We start from the raw sequence: 25,492 nt of genomic DNA on the forward strand, positions 1-25,492 counted from the left end.
AATCCTCTCCATACAGGTGATCAAATTCACATGTGGTAATATTTGTAAATAAAGGAACAGAAATTTACAGAAATTATCATTTTATCCTCATTGAAATGTGAAACTGTTGTTTGAACATTTGTGGAAAAACATGATGATGAGTAGAGTGGAACTGTTCAGTCTATAGGCAGTAGCCAATGAGAAGTATGGATTGGAAATGGAGGATTTTGAATCCTCTTTATATCGTCACACTTATACACAGCAGAGCACACACAGTGTAATTAAGACTCTACATTTAACCCATCCGTTCGGGGACTTGAACCGGCAACCCTTCAGTTCCCTTACAAACTGCTACTGCCTCTGGATTGTGAATCCCAGATTAATTGCATGCAACAAAGCTCCCCAAAATGTAAATATAAATGGAAACCAAAAATAGTTTTTTTGCAATTAAATCATGAGCTTTATGATCAGCTGGGCAGCTACACGTTGCAGATGGCAGCTAGTGGCTGTGCCAGACTTCTCTGACCTCTGTGTGTGTTTTTCATCAAGCTTTAGTGTAGTTACAGTAGTGCTTTGCAACTTCCACTTAGGTTGACTTAATCAATTAGATTTTTTCTACCTGCAGGTGAGACATATATGTTGACCTCTCTGTCCCTGATAACTTATTTTGTTTTTATATTTCAGCACCTCGGACAGCAACCCCCAAAGGCAGAAAGAAACTAGAATAGGAAATTTAGCTAACCATACTTGTATGACACATCTAGAGGAGAAAACTGGAGCAACAGCTGATGACTAAGAACATATTTTTGTGCTCAGTTTATGAGTTGATACTTTGCTAACCTACAATATCTGCTTGTGAGGATTCATCACATTCTTTTAAATATTGCTATAATGACATTCCTCCTAATTTCTAGCTTGTTCATGTATTATGATAACATGTAGGAACACCTGTCACTTTTAGAGCTGAATATTATGACATCCAAAACAATAGTTGTAAAGCCTAAATGGCACAGTGCATCTGATAATCCCAGCGAGTAAAGCCTGGTCAGGTTTTAGATGGGAGAGCCACGGATTACGCTCTGTCTCCTGTGTGATTATATCTGATCGTCACATCTGTCACAGGACCGGCGATGCTGTGTACTGTAATTGCCCTTTTGACATTCACCATATTAGCTCTTTAATATTACATAGGGTTAGTGTGCATGAGGTAGGATTGTGTGTGTCTCATGATGCCATGTGCATTAGTCTTTCTTTTGATTATATTTGATTTTTAAATGTGTGCAGTATATGACGTATTTGATATTATTTAAATTGAACACATTTATTTCTCTCACATTGACCTCTCCTAGTTTTTCCATCCCCACCTTCCTTGTTTGCCTCCCTTCACTAACTTACAATCACCACTTAATTACTACAGATGTCAGATGGGATACCAGGCATTCTAAACACAATTTATTTGTGCGTAATCAAGAAACTAACTACGGCAGAGTTAAGTGCAATATTCCATTTCCAAATGCATTTCATTTTATTATGGCACACTCAAATATTTGTCTTGGATGATCAAAAGATGTAACAAAGGGCAATACGTAATGTTGGTGTATAAGACTGTGTCGAAAAAACTAGGCTCTGATATATATATGAGCAGGCTATTTGAAAATGTCCTATTTGTGGGCAATGACCTTAAGAAAGGAGACTGTTTGCATTCGCTTAGTAAATGTCTATGTGTGTGTGTGCTTGAGCGCTTGAGCGCGTGTCTACAAGACGCAGAAAGGGACAGAGGGAGACGGGCACGCCCAAACGATGATGTTAAATGACGCCCGTCTGTTGCTTCTTGTGTATATCGGTGCGTCCTGCGATTGGCGGAGGACAGGGAAATGTACCCAGCGCTGGCGCGCCATGGGCGGGTGGATAGCCTGTTTATAAACCCAGATCGTTCCTCGTGGGCGGGAACATCAACAGTAGAGAGTGGAAGTGCAGGAAGTGAGTGAGAGAGAGAGACGGTGGAGGAGAAGAGGCTGTGGTGGCAGCTGTGGTTGACCGGGGTTCGCGGAGGGGGCGAGGCGGTCGCCCCTGAATGCCTCTTCAACCGCGCATGGACGACCACCTCAGCCTCCTACAATCACCCCCGCCGAGCGTAACTAAAACCCGGGGCGATAACCTGGTGAACCACGGATACACTGAGACAGAGGCCGACGTGATGACTGTTGTGGCGTGTGACAACATGCTAGAAGAGTCGGCGGCTCTCCCGGGCCATCACTCTCTGGACCGATATGAACCAGATCACGAATGCTGCGAGAGGGTTGTCATCAACATCTCAGGGTTACGCTTCGAGACGCAACTCAAGACTCTCTCCCAGTTTCCAGAGACGCTGCTGGGGGATCCCAAAAAGAGGATGAGATACTTTGATCCTCTCAGGAACGAGTACTTTTTTGATCGAAACCGACCCAGCTTTGATGCCATTCTGTATTACTACCAGTCTGGCGGGCGCATCAGAAGACCCGTTAATGTGCCCATTGACATTTTCTCTGAGGAGATCCGGTTCTATGAGCTGGGTGAGGAGGCTATGGAGAAGTTCAGGGATGATGAGGGCTTCATAAAGGAGGAGGAGCGGCCGTTGCCAGATAATGAATTTCAAAGACAGGTGTGGCTGCTTTTTGAATACCCAGAGAGCTCGGGTCCCGCACGGGGCATAGCGATAGTGTCTGTCCTGGTCATTCTCATCTCCATTGTCATCTTCTGCTTAGAGACACTGCCGGAATTCAGGGACGATAACAGGCATCTGATCAGCATCGCACCTGTGATTAATGGCACACTCCCGTATTTCACCAGCCCCTTCTCTGACCCCTTCTTTGTTGTGGAGACGGTGTGTATCATCTGGTTCTCCTTTGAGCTGCTGGTGCGCTTCTTTGCGTGCCCAAGTAAAGCCACGTTCTCCAAAAACATTATGAATATTATTGACATTGTGGCGATCATTCCCTATTTCATCACGCTGGGCACAGAGCTGGCAGAGAGGCAAGGAAACGGACAGCAGGCCATGTCATTAGCCATTCTGCGCGTAATTAGGCTTGTTCGGGTATTTCGCATCTTCAAACTCTCGCGTCACTCCAAAGGGCTCCAGATTTTAGGACAGACTCTTAAGGCCAGTATGCGTGAGCTGGGCCTGCTTATTTTCTTCTTGTTCATCGGTGTCATTCTCTTCTCAAGTGCTGTCTATTTTGCTGAGGCAGACGACCCAGATTCGGGCTTCAGCAGCATCCCCGATGCATTCTGGTGGGCTGTTGTCACCATGACCACCGTGGGCTATGGGGACATGCATCCCGTGACAATCGGGGGGAAGATTGTTGGGTCTCTGTGCGCCATCGCAGGTGTGTTAACCATTGCCCTGCCTGTGCCTGTTATCGTCTCCAATTTCAACTACTTCTACCACAGAGAGACGGAGGGCGAGGAGCAAGCACAGTACCTGCACGTGGGCAGCTGTCAGCCTCTACCAGACACAGAGGAGCTGAGGAAGTCTCGCTCCTCTTCCTCACTCAGCAAGAGCGAGTATATGGTGATAGAGGAGCACGGGATCAACAGCTCGTTCAAACAACAACAAAACTTCCCCACCGCCACGCAAAATAACTCGCATAATTGTGTGAATACAAACAAAAAGATTTTCACCGACGTGTAGCCAATTATTGAGGCATGGCTCTGAACACAGGAAGGGGTGGTGTGTAAACACACAGCTGTTTCTGTCGCTGCGCTCCAGCGTGTGGAAGCAGCGGTAGATGAGATGAAGAAACGTAGGAATAAAAAGAAAGAGAGAAAGAGAGCAAACCCCTGTCTGTTCAGAGACGCTGCGTTGTGCTTCATTCAAAGAATCAGGACTTTTCATTTCAGTGATTTGCGTTCCTTTCGCGCTTGGAGAGAAAGAGCTCCTTAAAGTATTAGACCTATTTTTTCTTCACTGAGTTAGGGAATTGACCTGTTGTGCATTGTACAATAGCCAATATATTATCACAACAGGTAGTAATATAAGCTAACTGTGAAAGATGAGCACTCACATTGTATTAGCATTCGTTATGAGTCGTGATTCGTCATTCATAGCCTATGTATACTATTGAGCATAATTTAAATATGTGTGCGTGTTTAAACACATGTAATGTCTGAAAAACACAGTTCTGCATATATAATCTCAATTAGACCGTTCTGTGATATGCCTTTATTGTGCGTTAAAGTATAGTCCAAATGTTAGTCTTTAAAAAGAATCCCCTATAATTCCTTGATATGAACTGTCCCATTTGTATAAACGGCACCATATAAACACTGGGGGCCGCCGACTGTCAGTCATTATCGGTGCAAGACACGCGCTCTTTCACGCACACATACAGCGATCGAAGATGGCGCGTGCTTCTCTTTGGATGCTTCAAATATATCCTAGCCCGCTGTGATGCAGTCGCTATGGCGACGGTCGTTTCCTCGGTAACCCCAAGCACCGTTGCCATGGCACCCTTGTTTCCACAGTAACCTCCCAGATGGCTCGGAAGCTATATTGAAGATTCTTATGAAAATAGTTTGTATTTAATCTCTAATAAGACTGTTTGGTCATCACGCGTAAAATACAAGCCCAAACATACCCACCGCGACTATCGCCAATCAACAAGCTCCCTCAGTGACTTTAGTATTGACTCAAAAACGAATTGAAGGTCTGTTTACTTGTTGCTACCATGAACTGCCTCCCAAAAATGAACCAGGCACAATTTAGAGATGTGCTAAACTGGGGTATGTGGAAGGAGAGGCAGCGCGTGAGGAATTATGAATGGACTGGAAGCTCATTGTGTCTGGCTGTCCTGAGTGCGGTACTGCAGACGCTCAGCAGAGGCTGCTGTTCTCCCATTGATAAAACTGGTAAGTTCTGAGCACTGTCATGCCCCTGTCTCTTTATTAACTATCCCTTTACCTTTAACCATGAAACCAGTGTGTTGTACTGTTTGTGCTTTATAGACATGGCAATACAGTTTGATCTGTTCAATCTAGATAATGATACCTCAATGGTGCAGGTAAAACAGTTTCTTACAAAACAATTATAGTTAATATCACAACATAATGTAATTGAGCAAGTTATTGTTTTTTGTCATAGCTCTTATCCATGCAAAAAAATATATTAATGTCTCACAAGTTGCATACATGTTTAGACCTCCATCAGCCTGAGTGTGTAGGTTTTTCTATTTTGTGTAATGGGGCTGATGCTCCTGCAGTGTGCCCAGGTTGTCTTTAACCTTCAGCCGACTTTGTCTTCAAAACGAATAAGGGCACCAACATCATGCCCACCCAGCTCGTGTCAGTGCAGCCCCCTGGTGGCCACCATCTGCTGCTAACAGAACAGGTGGCTCACCTGCGTCCTCTGTCTTCTTTTGCCATTGATATCAAAGAGACACAGAGGTCAAATAACCATCAGATATCAGACATGATACGTTAAATACATTCTTTACTATTGGAGATTGTTTTGCTATGCATGGGGGTTATTCTCTATTGTTTTCTAAAAACAGCAAGTCACACCCATGCTTATAACAATTAGTTTATATTGTAGATTCAGTGTGCAAATTTGGATTATAAGGCCTATTGAAAATAGTTTTGGCTATAGTAGAGCCTCTACCTTTGTCCTGAACCCCATTCAAACTGATGCGCTGCTACCCTGCAGATGTATGTCTAGATTTATGATCACTGTCCGCCTTGACTGTGAGAGGGAAATATAACATTTTAAAAAGGCAGGATGAGGAATCTATCAAGCAGCCATGTTCTGAATCTATTTAGTGTGACTGTGTGTGCACTTGAATGTATGCGTGTGATATTAAACTATTTACATTACATTACAGGTCATTCAGCAGACGCTCTTATCCAGAGCGACTTACAGTAAACTAACTACAGGGACAGTACCCCTGAGAGCAACTTGGGGTTAAGTACCTTGCTCAGGGGCTCAATGGTGGCAGCCACTAGACCACCAGGCCATCACCCCCCTATATATACCTCAACAGTCATGGTTGAGTGATAATTAGGGCAGTCTCATTAGTTGGCTTACCCTAAAGGCAAAGTGGGAGGTCCTACAGAATGAATGACCTCTTCATTGAGTATTCCTTTCCGTTTTGACCCCTGACCTTGACTTCATATATTTCAGTGAAAACCTCTGTATTGGTCATCTGTTAATTGCCTGCTCATTTATCAGGTCACATACAAGCTCCAGTGAGGAGAACACTGGCATATTGATCAGTGTTCAAAATATATTACGGAAGAAACGGGAGCTACTTGGATGAGCACTGGATTGCTCAGTCTGGAAGCTATTCTCATGGGCATGGGCAGGATGGCTGTTTTAAATACACAGACAAAAAAAAGTAGCCTGCTGTACCATGCACGCTCGTCTTTTCAATTCCTATTCTGTCCACCTCTGCTTATGTGCATCTTTGGAGTTCACTAGATATTCACATTTGTTTCTGTCACAGACTCTAATTACCTCTCCTAACCTCTGCTCTGCTTTATGTTTACTACAGTGTTGGCATTTAGCTGATGCTCTTAAACAGGGTAAATTACAGTAAGTGTGGCTGTCAGTGGGGACACTTCTCGAGAAATGTTGCCCTTCTTCTCACAAGACTCTCTCTTATCCAAAAGTTGCCTGCACCTCTTCACTTCTCTTCTCCTCTCCTTATGAACTGACAGTGTTTACAGTTTGAGTTTTGCATGAGGGGTAATGAGACAGCAGGGAGAAGAGGAGCAGCCTTGCGTTGTTAATAAGACCACCGAGCTGTGTGATGGGTCTGGCTACGCTGTGTGGTTCTAACAATTTAGCTTTTTCTCCTCTCCATCCTTCCCCTCTGTGTTTTTCTCTCAGATGAAAGTCGTTCCATTTTTTCTGCACAGACCTCCTGGAACCCCTGACGACCCCAATTATACTGCCGCCCATTTAGGTAAACAGACTCCATTTGATAAAGAGAGTAAATATGACATGAACTGTAACTAATGTTCACTGGTAATTACTTCGAAAGGTTTTCTCATTTTAGACCTGTACGGATTACCCATTAACCTGCAGTGACCCTTTTTTCTCTTTAGGGGCGTAATGACTCTGGTCTTCCTGTTCGGCCAGATGGGCCAAAGTTAAGAGTTGAGACAGAACTCCCACTGGATCAACTTTTCTTCCCTCTTACCCTCCTGACTGGTGTCCTCAAACTTGGACTAGGTGCCTACAAGTTCACCCCTTCCAGTGGATCACCACTCAATCCAAAATGCAATTGCTAGAAGGACAAAAAACACACTAAGTATAACATATTCCACATACAGTTTTTGTAGCTGCAGTTGTCTGACTGCGTCTCTTCTAGAGTTAACACACTGTGAGTGGAACCATCCTGGCATCAACAATTTCAAACAGCTTCAACTGGTACTCTGACATTACTCCATACTGCTTTCTATATAACAATTCAACAGGACAGGTTTAGGAAACAGCCAGCAATTTTGCAAAGCACACTTAAATCCTGGACTTTACACATATGTCTACTATAATCCTGATTCTGGGTAATGATATTCATTACGAACTATAACTGACAAACATATTTTGCTTCATGTCAAAAACCGAGGCCAACCGTGATTTGCTGATATGAAACTGTGATACAAATCAAAGACTGTTAGCCATATGCCTTTTGTTAGCTCTGTGTGCTCTATATTGCTAAGATGTGAAACACACACCTATGTTCGTGTGCTGGTTGCAGCAGTTCTCCTGACCTAAACACATGAAGAACAATACAGAGGCATGTACGTACACACAGACACATACACGCACAACCATGTATACTCGTGTCTGTGAATGGCTCTCTTTTATCCCAGAGTGCACTGTTTTCTTTTGGGATTGAGCAGAATAATGTCAGGGGAAGGCTGTTTGCCAGTATTTGTTCTGTGTTATTCTGTGCTGTCTTAAACATGACCCATATAAAGAGATTATGAGTTGTACTGTCTTTATTTGCGAGGAGGCACAGTCTGTTTTCACTCAATTACTGAGAGAAGGGTACTCATTTATGTCTGGGAGAATATCTAGGTCCAATTACAGACCTTATTACCTTATTGTGGATGTTTCTGTACAGTTAATCCACTGCTAACATTCACTCAGATATGGTGTTGTTTAGAGTAAGTAACCTATTCAATTTGTATTTCTCTATTTGACAGGATGAAGGTGAAATAGGGGCAGATCAAAACACATTACATAGTTTACAGTAGGGCACTACATCAAGTGATTGCAGTACTGTTACAATATAAAAATGTGATCTATGATTAAATACAAATAGTGACATTTTAATGCTTTCATTCAATGTTGCTGCAACATCACCACATTTTTATTTGGCTTGGGAAAGAGATGGTGATTCCAAATTCCAAAGAGAACATTATTGCAAAAACATTTGGCTGCTCCCTGAACTGCACGGCTGAGCCTTCAAGAGAATCGAACTGTGTATGAGTCCAGTGGAAAACTTCATATCATCTCTGTGCCACAGGAGGTAAATATTAACATTCTAACTGAGGTTTACAGCCATCACACTGTCACCCTGTGTATGAGCAAGTGTGCTTTATTGCTCCAGTGAGCCCACCAGCTTGCTAATAACTCTGCCATCTCTCGAGGCTATTGTGTGTCCATGAGTATCAAACAGCTTTTTTTTCAAGGCATATTGGAAATGTGGTGATAGTTCTAGACTAAATACTCCCAATGTTCATCAGTACAGCACAATTATAATCCCCTTTAAAGTATTTCGCTTTCTGGCTCTTTGTCATTTTTATTCTCTTTGTCTGGCTTTATCACCAAACATGTTAGTGAAAGATACAACTGCCTTTGAGATCACAAAAATACCTGTGATGTCATCAAAGCTCACCACCAGCCATGGCGCTACACCAGGAAATCTCCATAGCAACAAGGGAGGGTTGTCGGCAAGATGAAGAAAATGGCCATATAGAACCGATTCAGGGAATTGAAGGGATCACCACTTAAGCTGTTTGTAATAGTATCAGCAGTGTTTATGGCGTCTGAGAAGGGCAGGCGTTGGCAGTGTGTATTTTTGTGTGTCTGTGAGTGTTTTGAGATATTGTATACGAGTGTGTTTCTCTGGCAGAGGATCAGTGTATTGCCCGTAAAGGCAGATTGGGTCTCACCATGCAGGGACTCCATTTGAACAGCAAGTCTAAGTGGAGTTAAGACCATGCCAACACAACCCATTAATGAGCCATCATCAGACTGTATACACACACACACACACACACACACACACATACACACGCACACACACACACACATATACATACATACATACATACATACATACATACATACATACATACACACACATACATATACATACATACATACTTACATACATACACATACATACATAAATACACACACACACACACACATATACATACATACATACATACACACACACACACACACACACACACACACACACACACACACACACACACACACATACATACATACATACATACATACATACATACATACATACATACATACATACATAAAGGATTACATGGCTGAATGCAATATTTGATGATTAAAGGATATTCCAACATCTTCAGGAAGATAATATTTTGATTATATAGGTCAACTTAAAAAACAAATATATTAACCTTATTAGACCTTTTCGAAATAAGCATACTAATGATTACATATTTACATATAAAACAGGACATAGGCTAAACTATCCTTCACACCTGCCCCCTACAATGCGTGACTTTCAGTTGGTTGATATTTCCACATTCGGTAGCTGAGCCACACCTTTGGCAGCTGGGAAGGATGGTTGCTAAGGGTGATGATGCTGTTGCTAGTGCTTTCACAAAAAAAATCTTATTATTTCTGGATGCTGATTGGCTGATCAGTTGCAGTTTCCAGCCACACGCCCAGGAAACAAGGTGGGATTCCATATCCAGGCATATGTATTATATGCACACACACAAAACAAAACAATCTCAGAAGTACACAAACTCAAATGCACGCAGCTCACAAACAAAAACATTCAAAACAATATAACATATTCAGATCTAGATGTTAAGACATGTTTTTTTTCTTTTAGCTGTTGGAGAGTTGATCTGCTGCCAGTCATCTGAGCTTTGCTGTCAAAACAAACAGACAGATGGTGGAGAGGGTGATAGCGTGAAACAGAGAGATGCTGCTGTGCTCTACTGGATGACTCATCACTCCGTCACTGTGACCTTTATCTGCTACCCTCTCCACCTCTATTGTTCCGTCCCTCCCCTTCATTTCCATTTTCTGCACACCTCTAACTACATTTACTGCGGACTATGTTTGTCTCCTCACTTGCTCTTCTACCAATCCTCTTCTCTATGGCACATATGTGCTCTTCCTGACATAATTCTTACCTTTTCCTCCCTTTTCTTTAATCCAATGCACCCTGTGGTCCTCTCACCACCATTGCTCTGGGGTCAGGCGTTGCCTTTCCTGAGGGATGTATGGTGGCTCTGACATGGTGTTACCATAAGTCACTGTCACATAAGACACACACACAGAGTACAGACTGCAGACTCATATAAATTAACTGTTGATTTGATTGAACGGACTAGACATGCCAGCACTTAACTGCCGCTTGCAGAGTAGAAAGAAAAACATTTTCTGGGGGAGAATTCTCTACTGTCACTGCACATTCAAAGAACATTTCAAAGCATGCTGCCCAGCCCTATTGTAAAGTAGATCTCTGCATATGGCACACATGTACAGCCGTGCAAACCTACTCATGCAGTATAGATATCATTAATATACTCCCAAGTTTCCTCTCTAAGTTAAGCCACACCTTCAGACCAGTAGGTCATTGATTTTTCCTTGTTTTCGAAGGCTGTGAGAACAACAGAAAATAAAACCACATCCAGAATCAATAATAGAATACTCTACTCCGAAGGTGAGGACATATCTCATCAGGAAAGCAGCGATCATCATCAGCCTGGCTGCTCTCAACAGGCAGGTAGAGAACTTCCAATGTCAATCTCTAAATATAGAGGGACCCCAGAGGGAGACATGCAGGGAGAGAGGGGAGTGAGGGGAGAAAATGAAGAAAAAGCAAAGGATGACGGTCAAAATAGGCTCATGTGGCAATGACGTTCCTTGGCTTGCTGTCATAGAGGAGAATGCCTGTTGTGGAGTGCTATTTTGATGCCTACCTACATGCAAGAATTATATTAAGTATAGAAGGAGGATTTCCATGTGTTCAAAGTTAAATTAAGTGAGGTGGCATGGCTGTCAATCCGTAATTTAGGAATTATAGTGTAACAGAGACAAAGCAGCCAAGTTAAAGTTTCTTATCTTGGAGCAATAGAGAAACATTACGTCCCTTATGACTTTGTCTAAATGTGTATTTACGTGTGTGCACGTGTTCTAGTGGTGAGGGCATACACCTGCAAATACAGTGGGTTATTTCTTATCTGTGTGTGCGTGAGTGTGTTGTAACAGAGTGATCACCTGCTGCAGCACCAGCAGAGGTCATCCAGGACAGAGCTCCTCCCCTCCCCTGCAGTCTGCTGTCATAAGTTGTATCAACGCCCTCCTCTCGCTTTCACTTCTGTCTCTTGCTCCCTCTTCTCTTCCCTCTCTCACTTCCACATGTTCTGCTGCATAGAAAAGGGTGGAGAATGTAGGTGTGCTGACTCACTAAATGTCACACAAATATGCTGATCACCTCACAATATATCTCAACTGCGCTATTTGTAACTGATCAAAAACAAATGTATTCTGTATGGAGATAACTGGTAAGATGAATATTTTGGAGTTCTGGGAATAATTTTTATCAACATTGCTGTCTAGACATTTTGGGGGCTCCCCCGCAGCCAGAGCCCCTGCCCAGCCACTACAGTGTTCCAGCTGGCACAAAAGAACACATTTATAAATGGCCAAATAAAAAAATGCTTCATACAGCGAAAATGTGCTCAGACGTGGTTATGGCAGTTATGTGGGGTCATTAGTTGGAAAGCATTCTTAAGTTTCTCCATGAGGTTCCATCTGGTCTGCTCGGTCGAACACAAAACAGAATCAATGGATCCGTTCTGCTGAGACTTGGCACGACTTGAAGGTGAGACGAACTGGAGACAGAATTGAGGATCTAAAATAGTTGGCTGATTAATGGCCCTCAAAACTATGCTTCAACTGTGTGCCAGTAATACTGTACTGTATACTATACACCAGGGGTTTTCAAAGTCTAACACTAAGGGCCCCCCCTTAGACAAAATCAAAACAACTGTGCCTAAACTCCCTCATTTATATTTAAATATATATATATTAATGGAATATGTTGCCCTTATTATTATTATTATTATTATTATTATTGTTTCCCTTACTTCTATTAAAAGAGCAAGCATGTTGTTATGGATTCAGTAAATGATGCTGTGGGCAACAGCTTGAGCTCCATTCTTTTTTGTTTACCTTATATTTATTTATGTTTTGGCAGCATTCAAAGTATGCCGCATTATTAGGACACGTTTTAAAACTGTAAGGAGCGTTTTTTATCTATGATTTCTCAGTAGATTTATAGACATGTATTCGTGATGGATATCGGAGCATACCATCTAAATATATGTGTATAATATCTCTGTGTTCAGGTTTGACTGAGATATAACTCCGAGAAAGGAGAATGATTTTCCACGCAAATTGTGGCAGTCGCCTCCGTGTGCTATGTGTTATTTAAAGATGTTTCTGGTTAATTACAACTCCCCGTGGACTTACATGTCTCTTGAAAGTATCAGACATATTGTCTCTATCAAGTGTTTATCTATTGTTTTTACCAGAAGATCTGGGTGGCAGCTGAAGATATGGTTCTGGTATATTATGGTTATGGGATAATTCATTTATGGTATGGTTACTAAAAGAAGTTGGTTGAGGTTAAGGAAAACATTGTTGACATAATTATGAACACTAAATGCTAACATGAAATGTGATGTTAACCAGTGTATGCAAATTCAAAGTAGTTACAAGAATTACATTTAACATTAGAAATCACCCTCCCCCTAACCCCAACAAACTCAATCACATATGCCATACTCTACGTGCCCTATTCCCCAGCCCCGCTAGTAAAACTGTGTTATAAGTCATTGCTGTGTATGTGGTGGTGGATGATCAATCATTGCACCACAGACACCCAGCATTGGATATTAGTAGCTGGGCTCTAAGCTGCCCTCCATTTACAATTGGGCCCTCATTTACATTCACGGAAGATGAGGATTTAAGAGATCCCGCCCCATTAATCAGCGTGCTTATGTAAAACTGTCAATAGCTCCTCATTGAAACCTTTAGCCATCTGCTCTGTGCAGAGTGGGCTACTGCTGAAGTCCCTGTGGTTTCATGTCATCATCTTAATCAGTATTTTGACACTTTGATTGAAGAAGGACTGCATAGTATGTTAAACTTGTCCTTGGGCAGTAGAGAATGGCATAGCAAGGAGAACACATTGGGGAGGACATGTGGAATTCCTCATGTATTCTTTAGGGAGTTGTGGAGTATAGTTTTCTTTCATGTGCGTGCAACTCCCGCTCTCTGCCTGAAGACATATCTGGGTTTTCACCTGGCCTACTTTTAAGCAGTGGAGGAAAGATGTCAGGGAAGACTGTCTGCCGGAAAACTTCACTGCACTAGTTAATTCGACTGTATAATCGTTGGACTTGACATTAATTTGATCTACTTTGTCATTGTATTAAGAGTTGTTAACATCAGTCCTCTGTATGTATGTAGGATTGCATGTGCTTAATAGATTTGGACAGTAATTAGTGTGGACTGCAATAAATTATGCAGGTATGTAAATGATCAGAACATAATTAGCCACAAACTATACTGCATACATTGAGGACCTCACAGATGGCATGCACATTTTACTTACAGAGATCAACTTGTGGGTTTTACCACCATAATGTTTGACACATTCTGTACTATTATATTTCTGCAAACCTAGTAACAAAGCACACAGACAAACATTCACACCTGTGCACCCAGTGGAGCACTCATGGTCACTCAACCATAAGATATAGGACAATGATGATACATTACTTATGTGGGTTACTAGAACACTTCAGGCAGGGACTTTGATGTTCTGTTCAAACAATGATCACAGACATGCACAGGTGCAGCTGTAAGCTCCTCATCCCTCAATTCCTCAATGAATTGCCATCATTTCAATTTATAGGGAGATTTTCCAAAACTGACTTTATTTATTTTTCATGTTCCCCCTGACAGTCATTAACCATTAACCTTATTTAGTTTGTATTCTTTTTTATTAATTTTCTTTCTATCTATATTGGCTACACCAAATTTGCTTATGTTGCATATGTTGTCAAATTGTACATGCATCAGGGTCACGATGCAAGCTGCGAAGAAAATCAAGAACCACATCTTGTTGTCAGTTTCTACCTTTAAACGTTTTTTTTTATCCTTTGTTTTGTCCTGAAACGCGCGTGTTTCCACCCTGTGGTGGGCGATGCTTCCCCTTTAATGTGGAGCAGTGAGGACAGGAGTGTCGGGGAAGGGGGAGCGCGGAGAGATGGGGCGAGGCGCGCAAGAAGCTGTTAGTATGCGCTGCGATGCCCGACTGCAGCCCACGCATCTCAACTATGGTGAATTATGGTGACATATGAGAGACATGGGAAGAGCCAGCAGCTCAAAAACACTTGGTCGTGATGAGATGACACATCCACTGGACAGATTAGTCAAATACGGGAAGAAGGACAGACATGAAGGAATGGACTCACGACCCCAAGACACCTTTTAAGAGGAGATAAACTGGATAATTATACATGCGTCTGCGCACCAAGAGAACCAGGGTGAATTCCTGCATGCTATTATCTGAAATTATCATGTAGTCCGACAGATAACGCTATGCTGCTTTGTTTAGTGCATGGAGTCTATTGTGGCTGTCCATGATCCACACAGGAGAGGGCTGCAAATGGTTTAAGCATGTCTGACACCTGCCACTCCAAACTAACTCACTCGCGCTTGCCTATCAACTACAACACTGTCATTTAATGTTTGAACATCCCAGTGCATGAACTTGGCTGCTTTGTCTCAAATCTTTGAACAAAAAAGTATTTTTTCATCTATGAAAAACGCCCTCAGAGGACTGCGTTATTCAATGGAATGGGTTGTGAGCATAAGCCTCCATTTGTTACTAATGCGAATCATTGGTGTATTCATATGGATATTCCCCATCAGAAAAAAGATGGTGGAGTTCAATTAAGATAATAACATTTTAACGAGCTAATACACAGAAATGCAAAAACCTTCTGGGGAAATACGGACCTGTTTGGAGCTCAAACAGGTGATTTCGCTTTAGATGAAATCTGCCGAAGCATGGCTCCCGCAACCTCCCTTCACCAATAAGTCTTTGCGGATGTCAGGCTAGAAGATTACCTTTGCTGTTGCTGCAGGCGGGCGGCGTTTTGTTCTGAAGTGGGGGCGTCATATTTTGCTGATGCCAAGCATTTCAAGATTTGCTCACTTTATTTCCCACCACAACAACCATCACCGCCCCCCTCCTCTCCCCGCCAGCTTCAACCTGTAGCCTAGCTGCATCACAACATGTATCTGCTGGTCACTGAGGCAGGGGAGGTTACTCCTGCATCCTCACGCCTTGTACCCTTTCCCACTCCCGCGTCGCTGCAGAGCCGGAGCTTCGGGTGATATATGGCCGGCAGAGAGAAGCTGCTTTGACCGCGGGGGCTGACTTTTGACCGGACACTTCTGCTGGGCCCGTTACTCATTACCACCAGAGGAGACACTGTAAACAGGCCTTACACGCGCCAGTGCACATAGGTAGGATTGGTTTTTATTCAGATATTAACTAACAAAGTACACATCTGTGGCTGTGTTGTTGTTGTTTTAAGTAAAATAGTTTGGCTGAAATAGGTCCAGTATCCAATTCTATACATCATCTTCATAATGCTTTCGTGGAGTGGACTTTGAAGTTTGAAGGTTTTAGTCAAGTGTTCAAATAGCTCTGCATTAATGTAGTGGGCTATGTCAACCATTGGCTATGACAAATATAAATGTAAATATAACTTACTGATAAACTATTAATTTGATCAGTGACTTGATGAAGTTTTTCTCAGCTTTGGGACGGAATGTTGGTAACATCACACATACAGAGACAGGAAATTCATTTGAGAAATTGTACAGTATGGAGCACTCAACATATAATCAGATTTGTTGGTTGTAATTGCACCCTGTGAGAGCTGATATAGTATTACTGGCTGGCATATTGATCCAGCAGTGTGCTCATATGAGGGAGAACTCATAACCTAATACACATAGACACGATGGAGCCAATGCGCTCAAGTGGTTCTGTCCCCCCCCCCCCCCCCCCACACCCGCCACCACCCTGCTTGTTATTTTCAACTGCCCTTCTCTTGCCTGTTTGCTGAAAGGTTTTGAAATAACACATCATTTCTGGGAATTACTGACAATTTAAGTCGGTGATGTTACATTTAACAAAATGAATGGTTCCGAAATACATATAAGTTGTTGAATATGCATGGTCTACATCTAAATTAATAAATCAATTTAAAAGCATGACTTTTGTTGATCATTGCATTCAAAACACAGCATGGAACACATGGTTCTCACATTAATATTGCAGTCTTTCTGTGCTTTATTTCCTGTCCTGTAGCTCTTCGCAGGCAGATCTGCCTGTAGCCTACCTGAACCCACCAGTGTGTGGGGCTTTTATCTCCTACTGGCCCGACGTGGCCTCACCCTGACTGAATCCTGCAGGTCCCATCTTCCTCCAGCATGACGGTTGCTACCAGCGATCCTGCGGACGAATCTGCAGCACATCCAGGTCCGCCTCATGACCAGTACGACCCAGACCTGGATCACGAGTGCTGCGAGAGGGTCGTCATCAACATTTCAGGCTTGCGCTTTGAGACGCAGCTGAAGACTCTCTCCCAGTTTCCAGATACGCTGCTGGGGGATCCTAAGAAAAGGATGAGGTATTTTGATCCTCTCCGTAACGAGTACTTTTTTGATCGAAATCGACCGAGTTTTGATGCTATTCTGTATTATTACCAGTCAGGAGGGAGGCTACGGCGTCCTGTTAACGTGACCCTGGACATTTTTTCGGAGGAGATCCGGTTTTATGAATTGGGTGAAGAGGCTATGGAAATCTTCAGGGAGGATGAAGGTTTCATAAAGGAAGAGGAGCGGCCTCTGCCAGAGAATGAGTTTCAGAGACAAGTGTGGTTGCTGTTTGAGTATCCAGAGAGTTCAGGTCCTGCGCGCATTATTGCCATCATCTCTGTCATGGTGATTCTTATCTCTATTGTCAGCTTCTGTCTGGAGACATTGCCAGTTTTCCGAAATGATGATGAGGATATGTACAATTATCCATTGCAGTCTATGTCCAACGCCACCTTTACCTATGACAGCTCGGCCTATTATAAAGACCCTTTCTTCATCGTAGAGACCCTCTGTATCATCTGGTTCTCTTTTGAGTTCCTAGTCAGGTTCTTTGCCTGTCCCAGTAAAGCTGGATTTTTTGGCAACATCATGAACATTATTGATATTGTGGCAATCATCCCTTACTTTATCACCCTGGGTACAGAGCTAGCAGAGAAGCCAGAGGACGGCCAGGCAGGCCAGCAGGCTATGTCTTTGGCTATTCTCCGTGTCATTCGTCTAGTCAGGGTGTTTCGTATCTTTAAACTCTCACGTCACTCCAAGGGACTCCAGATCTTGGGCCAGACTCTAAAGGCAAGTATGCGTGAGCTGGGCCTCCTCATTTTCTTCCTGTTCATCGGTGTGATCCTCTTCTCCAGTGCTGTCTACTTCGCAGAAGCAGACGAGCCAAATTCCCAGTTCAGCAGCATCCCTGAGGCCTTTTGGTGGGCCGTGGTTTCCATGACCACCGTTGGCTATGGAGACATGGTCCCAACAACCATTGGAGGAAAGATTGTTGGTTCTCTCTGCGCCATTGCCGGTGTACTGACTATTGCCCTGCCTGTACCTGTCATCGTGTCAAACTTCAACTACTTCTACCACAGAGAGACAGAGGGCGAGGAACAGGCACAGTATCTAAATAGCCCGAGTGTGCCTAAAGCCAGCTCAGCTGACGATCTGAAGAAGAGTGGTCGGAGCGGCAGTGGGTCCACTCTCAGTAAATCTGACTATGTGGAGATCCAGGAGGCTGTGAACCATAGCACTGAGGACTTCCGACCAGAGGCCGTAAAAACAGGAAACTGCACCCTGGCCAACACTAACTATGTAAACATCACTAAGATGCGTACAGATGTCTAATGAGCGCTACTGTTGATTACAAACTTCAACTGGGGTCTGTAACGGGGGGATGAAGGTGTGACTCCATGTATTGACTAACGTATGACGCCCAATATGGGAGTCCAGAGAAGATGAGTGGGATTAACTCGGACACTCTAGAGGACCTCATGTTCTCCCACATCTAATGGACCTATCAGCGCATATCATAGAATTGCCACCCGTCTTATTTAGGACATTGTCTGTGTCTGCATGGAGTTAGTCTTACCTATGTGACAGTAGTCATCCTGCTCGCAACAGTAGCCAAATAGTAGCCTAACCAGTAATAACCAATATTAACAGCATAACGGGACCACTAGTTTCTACCTTATTGCTCAAACTGCCACTGGGAGAAGATGCAACAATGACAACGATTTAGATCAGCATAACATTTAATTTTAAATGTAACTTAACTTATTAACTTGTGATTGAAAACAGGCCATACTACTATAAGCATTCATGAGCAACTTTAATTTGCTGCTCTAACTGCCAAGGTCCTGACTCAGAGAAAAACAAAATCACCAAGATCACAGCTGTTCTGTCAGGGGAAAACTGAAGTGCGCAACAAAGAGTGAGAGAAAGACAAAGAGAGGGAGAGAGAGAGAGAGAGAGAGAGAGAGAGAGAGCGATACTAATACGCTTTTAGCCAAATGGTCATTTGTTGCTCTCTCTGTCAGAGAAAAAAAACCTGAGCGCAATAGCATTCCTCCCCAGGCTCTCACTAGATATTGTGTTGTAGAAGCTAGTGGCTTCTGTAGAGACCAACAGATAGATGACAGTGCTGTGCTGTAATTCTGGACCACAATAGCACACCTTCTTTTTCCTGCCAGTTTTCTTCGATGAAGCTCAAGTGGATCTACAGTATATACACTCTCACCAAGACTCTGCCTTTTTTTTGTTTCCAGCCAGTGTAGGCTAAAAGGTGGACCGAAGAAATGTCTGTTAAACAGAGTGAATGTTTATTTATTGATGCGTTTATATTTGATTTGTGGTAATGTATGCCTTTTTAGTAATATGATGAATGTGTGCTTCTCACCTACATCTTTTTTATGGTTAAGATACGTGATGTAGAATATTTTCTCTGCAGCGTTCTGAGTGAGTGCCTACTTCTCCATCCTCTTAACTTTACCTTAAAGTGTCTGTTTAGCCTCCACCCTGGTTCAATGTAACAGACGTACAGTGAGAGGTTTTCAGTTTGACACCACTGCCCAGCATATATGCTGCTGTTCTTGACTTCATAGCATTCCCATGTCTGTATAACAAATACAGTGAGATTAAGGAGCAAACTAGGGGGAGATTTTAGTTTGTTGTTTTTGTCAGAAGCTAATTTCAAACAAGGTTTATGGCAGTAAAGTTAACTAGTTTTATGTATAAGGCTTTTTATGGTATTCACTCGAAAAGGCCCACAACCAAAGAAAGAGCTCAGTGATCAACTAGAATTAATCTATGAAACCTTTATGGTCCATCTTTTGTCATAGCAGCAATGACAGCTTTGTGTTATTCAGTCTTGCTGGTTAAGTGGCAAAAGGCAATGTCAGTGTTTAAGTCTACTTTAAGCTTTAAAAGCTCATTAGCAAAACAGGTCAAATTGATTGCTCTTACCTAATCAAACTGATAAATAATTTTAGCCGGTCCTGCACTACCTACCATATATTTGTGCCCTTAAACTATTGAAAATTAGTTAACTTTGCCTGCCTCTGGAACAAGCTAAAAGTGTTCAATTATTATATCACCAAAGACAAATGTGCTGCCACCTGGCACACTGTATCTTTGGTTAATTATCTGTAGGATTATTTTTGTTCTCAGTATTTCTTTTTCTTTTTGACAATCCTGCATTGAGTTTGAACAATCATTCCATTGGCACATTTAGCCCACATAATCCAGGACCTGGGCTGTGTGTCCATCAGCTTTATATCGAATAGATGCTATTCTGCTTCTGTAGTGCTGCATGTTCTTTGAAGTATTCATTGTAGCATGAATTAGTAAGAATAATACTTAAAAAGCAAATTGACATCAATATATTCCTATATATCTACTGCCGCTATGTGCAATATACTGTATGAAAGACAAGTGTCTTGCTTTAGAAGTATGTGTCATGCATATGCATCTTCTTGACTCCAGAACAGGGATAGATAAACATAAGATCCACAGTTTAGACGTCTGCACATTCAAAGTATTTTTAGTCAGTTGCAGTCACAACCAGTAACTGTGTCTCATAGAGAAAGCACAACAACAGCTACTATCTGCTGCCAGCCCAGTGTATGACCAGATTCATACAGTCAGTTGGTCAGACTTTTTGCCCAGCCAAGTGATTCATAATGCTCCAAGAGACTGAGTGCGCTTATTTCTGATATATAGGTCCATCAAGCTTTGTGTGTGTGTGTGTGTGTGTGTGTGTGTGTGTGTGTATGTGTGTGTGTGTGAGAGAGAGAGAGAGAGAGAGAGAAACAGATAGAGAGACAAAGAGATTGTGAGAAATAGAGAGCTTTTAGATACGCACAAGCTAAGCGTGTAGCTCTCAGAGGCAAGGTGGTAGCAGTTATCTAAAACACTGCTCTTCTTGACTCCAGGCCACTATGGTGCTCTGTATATTCTATTCCATCCTAGCACACTGTTTACAGCCTGTGTATATGTTCAACACATGCATATAGTATATTAAACAAAGGGAAGGAATGTCCTGCCACACTCACTATAGATGAGATCTATGAGCATGTGACTCATGAGATAAGCTGCAGTATCAGCCAATTACTGGGCATTGAAGGAAAGAGAGGAAAGGTTGGGAGGCAAAATACGATAATGAAAGTAAGATAAAACACTGCCCACACCCTCTTTTGCTGTTTAATCTGATGTGTACTTGTTTTTTTCTAAACTGTTCTTGTGTACCGGAACACCTTTGTGACTTTATGTGGCTGGAAAGCTTCGCCTGGACTTCTGTCGTCTCCACTCCCGTTAGCAAGCACACTACTGACGTTACACTCTGACAAAAACACTCTCTTCTAGAAGCCGACAGGACGTCACATCAGGATCATCTTAACCAAGGGAAACTCATCTTTGCTGTACTCCACAGACAAGAGGACGCTTGACACACACATACACAAACGCTGGACATTTGAACACATACAGCCGGTGTGCACACACGGCCTGGGATGGTCCCGTCTGCTGTCAAGACAGACTCCTGAGGTTCTATTAAACGTCAAGGCCACAAAGTGAATGGACTTAAAACCCACCGCTGATGGTGAACACACATAGCCATGTAAACAATGTATCTAGGAGTTACAGCTGCTTTCAACGATGTCTTAAAATGCCTAAAGCTCCAGCTTCAAAACAAGCTTCTGCCATGTACCGATTCCTGTGTAGCAGGGAATCGAAGTGTATGCTTGCTGAATTAATCCAAAAAACTAAAGTTGTATAGGTGAATTATCTCTTAGGTTTGATATGCTCCAGTGACTAAGGATGGAAGTATATTAAGAAATCAAAAACAAAACTATAATTTCTGTGAGAACTTTAACTTATTTGTGTCATCAGACACTGTACAAATGGACTGTTGTTTGTTTTTTTCACTATGTTTTTCTATTTGAATGTTATTGTTGGCTCACCTCTGAGCCTCACATGGTGCAGGGGCTGAGGTTTGACTGAAATACACATGCAGGCCTTGGTCAAATAGATTCTGTCTGTACTGTCTTAATACATATTTACCCCAGACATCCACCTCCTTTCACTCTATTTCTTCTACCTTCTTCAACTATTTGCCCGTCTCAAAACAATGAATGTGTGTATGAGATATAGATCATCTTCGGCTTCTTCGCTAGCTGTCTGCAGTTTTTTGCAGTATCTACTCAGCTATCTGTATAAAGCCTGTTTTTTCCACCATTGTAAAGGGAAGAAAATGAGCCGAGAAGCAAATTGTCCTTGGTTACATACAAAGGAAATATGGATCTGAATGCCCTTCATGAGAACTTCTAGTAAATATAAATTGATTCATAGAGAATAGTAATAGAGAGGTACTTTCATCATTCAAATTAATAATCTTCATGATAATATCAATAATAACATCTTTATGATAACCTCAAGCTACTGTTGTTTCTTTCTTATGTGATGTAAATGACCTTTTGTGAAGATTCAGGCAAAAACAAAAGTAGATTTGTAATTTGAACAGTGGATTTAGATCAGTTTGTCTTATACTGATATATCATAGTGCCAGCCCAAACAAGCTGCAGTTTATGTATTCTTTCTTTTCACCATAACAACATAGATTGTATGTCCAGAATGTGCAGAATTGAGCAGACAATTATTCATCTACTCTAAATCACAGACTGTTGAAACATAGCAAAGTCACTGAAGCATAGTTTGTAACATATCCCATTCTTCTTTGGTGTTGTTCTAGCTAAATAAAGCCATGAGAAAGAAAGCCTAAAAGTACCAATTACAATATAAATTGATGAAAGCATCATTGGAGCGGCCATTATCATGTCCATTACAGAAGGTATATTTGAATCGACCGTCACCTCCTCAATGGTTTTGTGTCCCGCTTCTCTCCTTGAGTGAATCTTATGCCCTCTGTGTTTTACTGAGAAAGTGAAGTGGTCTATTTATAAAAGCAGTAAGGGGGAAAGTGAGGAAGTGAGAGGAGAGTGTAACGCTCTTGACTCCTGGTTCAATGTAGAGTGGGACAAGTACAAACATTCTCTGTATCAGTGGCATTTCGTGGAGTTTAACACTTCCCCTAGCAGCTGGTAATGTTTGTCTCTCCTCACATTGTATTTCCCTTCCGCACTCGCTGCTGCTGCTGCTTGAGTTTGATCTGGCTTTCCCTCTCCAGTATTTGCCCCTCTCATATTTCATTTCCCACACATTTTCTCTTGTGTTCGTCTGTCTCCTTCTCGGCCTCTCCACCAGCGCTAAGCACCAAAGTAATGCATAGTGGGCGATCTGATTCTCCTCTCAGACATATTAGCAGGAGTATAACGCTCCCTCCGGGCCACCTAAGTTGGCTGTGTTCCGGCATGTCAACTAAGGACAGTATCCAGGCATCCTTCCAGATAACTGATGGATATTGATCCACTGATTGCTGTTTGATTAGCTATGTATTAAACAGTAGCTTGGCTCAAGTTCTCTTTAAGCCAGCCAGACAGCCATATTCCAACTATACCACACATCTGTAAGCTATCGCATCTTACACTGTAAGTGAGGTTGTTCCCTGCTTTTGTCCAGACTTGTACTTTTATTTTGTAGGCAACATTTATTTAATGATTTAAAGTCGACAGGAGAAAATAATAAAATTAATATATTACCAATGCATTATTCCAACCTAGTTTCTTTCTTATGGCCTGTCATTTTGATGGACACAAGAGCACTTGTGTTTCTTTGTTCTATGAGGCTATACCCAATAGACCAAGTGATTGCCTCACATGCTGTGAATATTTGCCCGTTCTAGTATGAGCTGATTTATAACCTAAAACAGAGCTCAGTTCATGGGCTGTCAACCTAAGCTTTCTTTATAGCACGCTTTTCTTTATAGCACACCATCGGGGAAACCTGTGTACGCACTGTGTGTGTGTAGGAGGGGAAACTCTTTTTTTCATCACTCTAGTCCCAACAGTGGAAGCCCCCTATAATAACCTCCTCTATTAATAGCACACACAGCAGGTTTCCCTTCTGTTTATAGGGAATATCCCTTCCTTTATTTAGATAGTTAAACAGCCTGAGGACTGTGTATTGCTTAATACATAGTTGAAGTGTGGAGGACCAAAGTTTTTTGTTGGATCAATAATTTTTATTGAAAAATATACATTAGATGTCGGGATGATGCATGGAGGAAATAGGAAGTGGATAATAGAGGCGGAGGAGTAAGAGCGGGGTGAGACTTAAGGTGGATGTACGAGAAAAGAAAGACACCACTGGGGAGCTTCAGCCTATCTATGTGTTTAATGAGCTGAATTGATTTACGAGTTTGACCTACATTCTGTAGACTGCTCTCCAACATATACCTTTACTTACAGCCAAACACAGCACGGCAAGGGTCTTCAATATTATGTTAGCTGATAAGATGTGTTTATAGAATGGAATAGCTGTTTACATTGAGCTGATTTTACGAGCTCTGTTTAACAAGGTGACACACTCTCTCATATTATGTGTTCACATATACCATACTTACAAATAGAATATAGCAAGGAATTTAAATTTGTGTAGATAGTATACTGTATAAAGAATTTCAATCCTTCATTTCATCTTATTTCTGTAGTTGATTTGCAGACACTCCAGTAGATAATGACAGTAATTCATAAATGTATCCATACATGACATATATGGAGAAAGAGGCATTCCCTAAAAAGAAAGGAAATCCACTGCAATTTATATTTTACGCCATGCTTTTTCTTAACTGTACACCATTTGTCTTTATCTTAGCCATGAACAGAATTAATAATTTGGAAGCAAAACAAACACAAGGCACAGAGTAAAGTGTTGACAGGCTTAACAAGCTCATCTGCATAGCCTAGCCTACCAAGCACGGCACTGACCTTAGACTCCCAAGAATTATGCATGATAAACCGGAAAGGAGTAAAGATATACACCGGGCTCCCTTTTTTATCATGTACAGTGCGGCATAATAAGAGACAACCAGCTTTGTCTGCAGAGACTCAGTTATACTTGAGACAACCTTCTGTGCAGACTGCAAAAAAACATCTCTTTTACTTACAACTGGGTTTCAGAGAAGGAAGGACAAAAACATCCACTCAGCTAAAGGGTATTGCCTAGACGAAGACACAGTAGGCGCAAGCAGTTCATTTGTATACTTTAGTGTTAAGACATTTCAACTGAGTTAAGCCTAATAACAGATGTCCTCATCACTCAGCTACATGTGGATGTATATTTCCTGAGTGGACATAGGATGAAGGGCTTCCTTTAAAGTTGGTTACCGTACAAAACTTGTGATTGACTTTTTGTCCTTATGTACCACATCATTTCACCTAGTAGCTCACACGTAAACACACTCCTGCTTCATTCAAACATGTACTGTTCTTATATCTTCCCCCTTGTGGCCATGAGCAGGCATGCACATGTCTGTGTGTACCAAACTTAGATCCTTATACGCTCTCTATGTGGTTTACTGGTAAGCTAGTAGTTTCAGTATCAAAGGTGTAAAGTTTACACCTTTGATACTGAAACTACTTATTTTAACGAAATCAACCCAAATCA

General features: G+C 42.0%; 2 protein-coding genes across 4 annotated transcripts; both read left to right on the forward strand.

Moving 5' to 3' along the window:
• The first annotated feature begins 1,913 nt into the window (after positions 1-1,913).
• LOC115010767 (potassium voltage-gated channel subfamily A member 3) lies at positions 1,914-7,938 on the forward strand. Its single transcript, XM_029435537.1, has 3 exons — positions 1,914-4,866; positions 6,842-6,917; positions 7,060-7,938. Exon 1 carries the CDS (start codon positions 2,054-2,056, stop codon positions 3,647-3,649), a length of 1,596 nt encoding a protein of 531 aa, XP_029291397.1. The 5' UTR covers positions 1,914-2,053; the 3' UTR covers positions 3,650-4,866; positions 6,842-6,917; positions 7,060-7,938.
• A 6,741-nt stretch (positions 7,939-14,679) lies between these two features.
• Positions 14,680-21,999, forward strand: kcna2b (potassium voltage-gated channel, shaker-related subfamily, member 2b). Of its 3 annotated transcripts, XM_029435542.1 has the most exons (3): positions 14,680-14,814; positions 15,653-15,802; positions 16,656-21,999. In XM_029435542.1, exon 3 carries the CDS (start codon positions 16,778-16,780, stop codon positions 18,278-18,280), a length of 1,503 nt encoding a protein of 500 aa, XP_029291402.1. In that variant the 5' UTR covers positions 14,680-14,814; positions 15,653-15,802; positions 16,656-16,777; the 3' UTR covers positions 18,281-21,999. The 3 variants fall into 3 exon arrangements, with proteins under 3 accessions (XP_029291402.1, XP_029291404.1, XP_029291403.1); XM_029435544.1 differs by lacking the exon at positions 15,653-15,802 and having other exon boundaries at positions 14,702-14,814; XM_029435543.1 differs by lacking the exon at positions 14,680-14,814 and having other exon boundaries at positions 15,637-15,802.
• The last annotated feature ends 3,493 nt before the right edge of the window (positions 22,000-25,492 follow it).

This window comes from Cottoperca gobio, chromosome 7, assembly GCF_900634415.1.
Source record: "Cottoperca gobio chromosome 7, fCotGob3.1, whole genome shotgun sequence".
In the NCBI taxonomy this organism is placed as follows: Eukaryota; Metazoa; Chordata; class Actinopteri; order Perciformes; family Bovichtidae; genus Cottoperca; species Cottoperca gobio.